Source organism: Morone saxatilis, unplaced genomic scaffold (genome assembly GCF_004916995.1).
Source record: "Morone saxatilis isolate NCDOM2014 unplaced genomic scaffold, NCSU_SB_2.0 Contig16, whole genome shotgun sequence".
Classification (NCBI taxonomy): Eukaryota; Metazoa; Chordata; class Actinopteri; family Moronidae; genus Morone; species Morone saxatilis.
In genome coordinates, this window is record NW_023339718.1 from 18,087,475 (window position 1) to 18,090,966 (window position 3,492).

General features: G+C 46.4%; 1 protein-coding gene across 1 annotated transcript in view; it reads left to right on the top strand.

Annotated features, from left to right (window-relative positions):
- Positions 1-353: 353 nt before the first annotated feature.
- The window catches only part of srrm4 (serine/arginine repetitive matrix 4), a 60,170-nt gene continuing 57,031 nt past the window's right edge, over positions 354-3,492 (top strand). Inside the window, exon 1 of the mRNA XM_035657793.1 lies at positions 354-709. Within this exon, the coding sequence (XP_035513686.1) occupies positions 507-709 (203 nt within the window). The 5' untranslated portion in view covers positions 354-506. The remainder of the gene's footprint in view (positions 710-3,492) is intronic.

A 3,492-nucleotide genomic window follows, 5' to 3' on the forward strand; every position in this document is an offset into this window, starting at 1 on the left:
AACAAGAAAACCACTTGGTCTCTCACTCCTCAGGACTGAAACATGCTCCGTCTCTTGTGAGTGATGCACGGTTCTGTGTGAAGCTGCCGACCGGAGCACACGCGGGAAAAAGGAGCTCTCCACAACCCCCCAAATCCCCCGACCTGGACCCCGTCCCAAAGAAGCAGCAGATGTGACAGAAGAGGAGTGGCGGAGAGAGAAAGAGAGAAACACAATCTCCCCCACCCCTCCTTCCCTCATCTGGGAGAACAATACCCAGCCTCCAGTAGGAGAGGGTCAGCTTTTGTCCTTCTCCCCACGCTCCCGCTCAAGAGCTGAGAGCAGACAGACGCGTTGACACATTGACCTGCTGCTGTGAGAGGAGAAGACGGTGCAAGAACAGTTGCTGCGCTTTTTCTGGGTTTGATTCAGTACTTGGACAGCTCCTAAGCGGCATACCAGCCTGTGAGCGTGTGTCCATGAGCGTGTAGATTCAACTGGTTTTGTTTGGAGACAGAGAGTCGCAGATGCAGCCCCCATGTTCGCTCCAGCTTGGCCCCTGCGGCCCCTCTCCATCCCAGGGATCCCAGGTCAGCAATGCCGGCCTCCAGCAGCTGGAAGAGAAGCAGCTCTTTGAGAAGTTTTGGAGAGGGACTTTCAAGGCTGTGGCCACACCGAGACCGGAGAGCGTCATCGTGGCCAGCATCACCGCCCGCAGGAGGGTGACCAAGTGAGTTCTCTACTTTCTGATCGCAGTCACACATCTTGTGTTTGTCCAGCCATTTGAAACATGTTTGCTGTCCAGCTTCTCCAGGGAGAGTTGTCAAAGATCTCTCCTTTGCAACACATGCTTGTTTATACAAAACATCAGCAAGTGGTTGTGGAGAGATTGCTAAGAAGGACACAGACTGTTTGTTTGTTGAAAATATTCTAAAGGTACTGATGCCAGAACCACTTAACTCGTCTTTTGTGTCACATACTGTAACCTTGTTGTGTGCACATACCAAGACACTAGCTTACAACACATTCGATTCCAAAAGGTCCTAGAAGTTACTGTAAGATATTTCTTTGAGAAATTCACATTTGATGTTGGACTTTTTTTCACATTACACAAAGAACAAGTTGATCATATCTCCCAAAGTCAGTCTAGTCCCAAAGAGCATGCTTGTGGTAATTTACAGGTCAACAGACAGCTATCTAGTTGAAAAATTCTGTAAATGTGGATAAAAAGTAACTATTATGAATGTCTTGGTGGCATTAAACCATTGTTTGAACAGCATTCCATTGACTATGTTTTAACATGTTAGAACCTGCTATTCCCTTGAAATACATTTAGATAACAGTTATAAATAACTCATCTTGAAAACCTTTAACCCAGTTTTTATCCAAATTCAGCCCTCCTTGACACCTTTGCCATCTTTTGACCCATAAATCAGTGTTTACGAGGGCATCAAAACATGTCGTTGGTGTCAATTTATCACCAAACACTCATTTGTATGATCTCTCTTTGCTTTTGCATGCAGTCGGACACATGTGACATACAGCCAAACACAGCTGGCGTGAACAGTGCTATGTTCAGTTAATTGTCCCCTGTAAAGGTCATGTGGCAGCATCGTCATGCCTCTAATGTCAGACTTGTCCCTTCTTCCCCCCTGTGACATGGCTCTGTGCCAGTGCCTGTTGAAGGAGCAACACGTCACGTTTGTTCCTTCACTTTCATCCCTCCAACCAAAGGTTAGCTGTGGACTTACAGCCTCAGAGGGCAGGGGAGGGAAGGATGAATTATCTGTTGCCCTTTGTCATCTTTGGCCTGTCAGTTTATCCTGTCTTTGCTCCTGTGTGCACGATCAACCATCAGCCATCTTTTTATCCATGCACTGCTCTGCCCTCTATGCCTGTTTGACAAGCACTTCACAACAGTGGCAATGACACTCCTTCGCCTCTGAGAAAGGCTTACAGTCTATGTATAAAAGAAAACCTAACAAATGGTCCAACAGGTAGAACATTTATACAACTACACACATTTGCAAATGCATACTTGCATATCAAATGATGTGGCTTGCTTGGGTGACCTTTGAATGGTTTTTGACATCCACTATCAACTTTCTCTTATGTGAAATTAGCTATGTTAATGAGGATTAGAATGGCCCATTTCATCCTGCATCGGCACAGGCAGCAGAAAGACACACTGAACCAGATAATGTGCCTTTAATGGGTTATATTACAGCAGGACCATAATGCTGCACATGTCGTGGTTATAATTTTATTAGCTTGTAGGATATGACAAAAAAAAAACACTTTATTGCAAGAATATAACCAAATACTTATATTTTTCTTTGCGCCCCAGCTCAGCAATCTAACCAAATAAATTGCAGCCTCAGTTTTTCTGTCAATCAACCAAATACTATAGATTTAGATCTATTTGGGGAAACTGGCAAAAGAAAAAAAGAAAGGAAACAAAGCAAATAAACCCACAAAAAGTGAAATGTAATGTATCTGGCTACTGTGAACTGAGCAGCATTGCTGAAATAGCCAGAGACTCTGGATCAGGGCCCAGCTGTCTCTTCAGTTTCAGCTTCTCTGGGAAGGAAGCTCTCCTCAAGTGGCTTTGCCCCTCCACGGGCTCCGTCCGGGTGACAGTGACGATGATGGCAGCATGGTAGGGGCAGACGAGAGCGAACGTCCCCAGAGAGCAGACATAATGTTGCTAATTCGGGTCTGTTTGTGAAAGATGACTGGATGGTGTCTTCGTCGTCCACCGCCCCTTTCTCACCCCGCCTCTGTCTATATTTGCAAAAGGGTGTAATGCAGAGGGACTTGTGGGTGATACAGATTGTAAATAATGAGTAAAACACAACAAACAAACACAACGCCCAGAGAATATGGATGCAGGAGGAGGCTCAGACGCACTCCCTTCCTCCCTGCTGCACTGTTGATTTTGCCCGAGCAGAGTGTGACCAGGGAATGCTTAGACCATCAGAATACATGGCCTTAGGCTTGCTCCTCTGCCTTTTTCTCTCCAAGAGGAAACATCATTATTCACTGTGGATAACTGAGGGATGATGAACAATTGCATTTAAAGTGAGGGGGCATTATGTACAACAAGCAGAGAGGGAAAGAAGAGAGGAGACACAGGGGGAGCCACAGGGAGACGTTTCATGTTCAATCAGGAAGGGTCTTTTTTCTGTTCGCACCGTACTCGCCTTTCCTTTCTGTTCTCCTTCTCTCTCTCTCTTAACTCCTGAATTAAAAATGCTGGAGGGGCCCGAGAGCCACAGAGGAGTAATTAGAGTTTGTTGTTCTCCCTCTGTCCTCCCCTCTCTGTCCTCCCTGTCCTCCTCCTCTTCAGGCCAGTCACACAGTGGAGGGGAGGAGTTCACTAGCTCTGTGCAGCGGGGTGGGGCTCCGCTCGAAACCATTATGACCCTGCAAGCTGTTTTGTCCATGGGGGGGCAACTCATTAAATATGCAGCCTGGCTAACTCTGGGTCGTGTAGTGTGTGTGTGTGTGTGT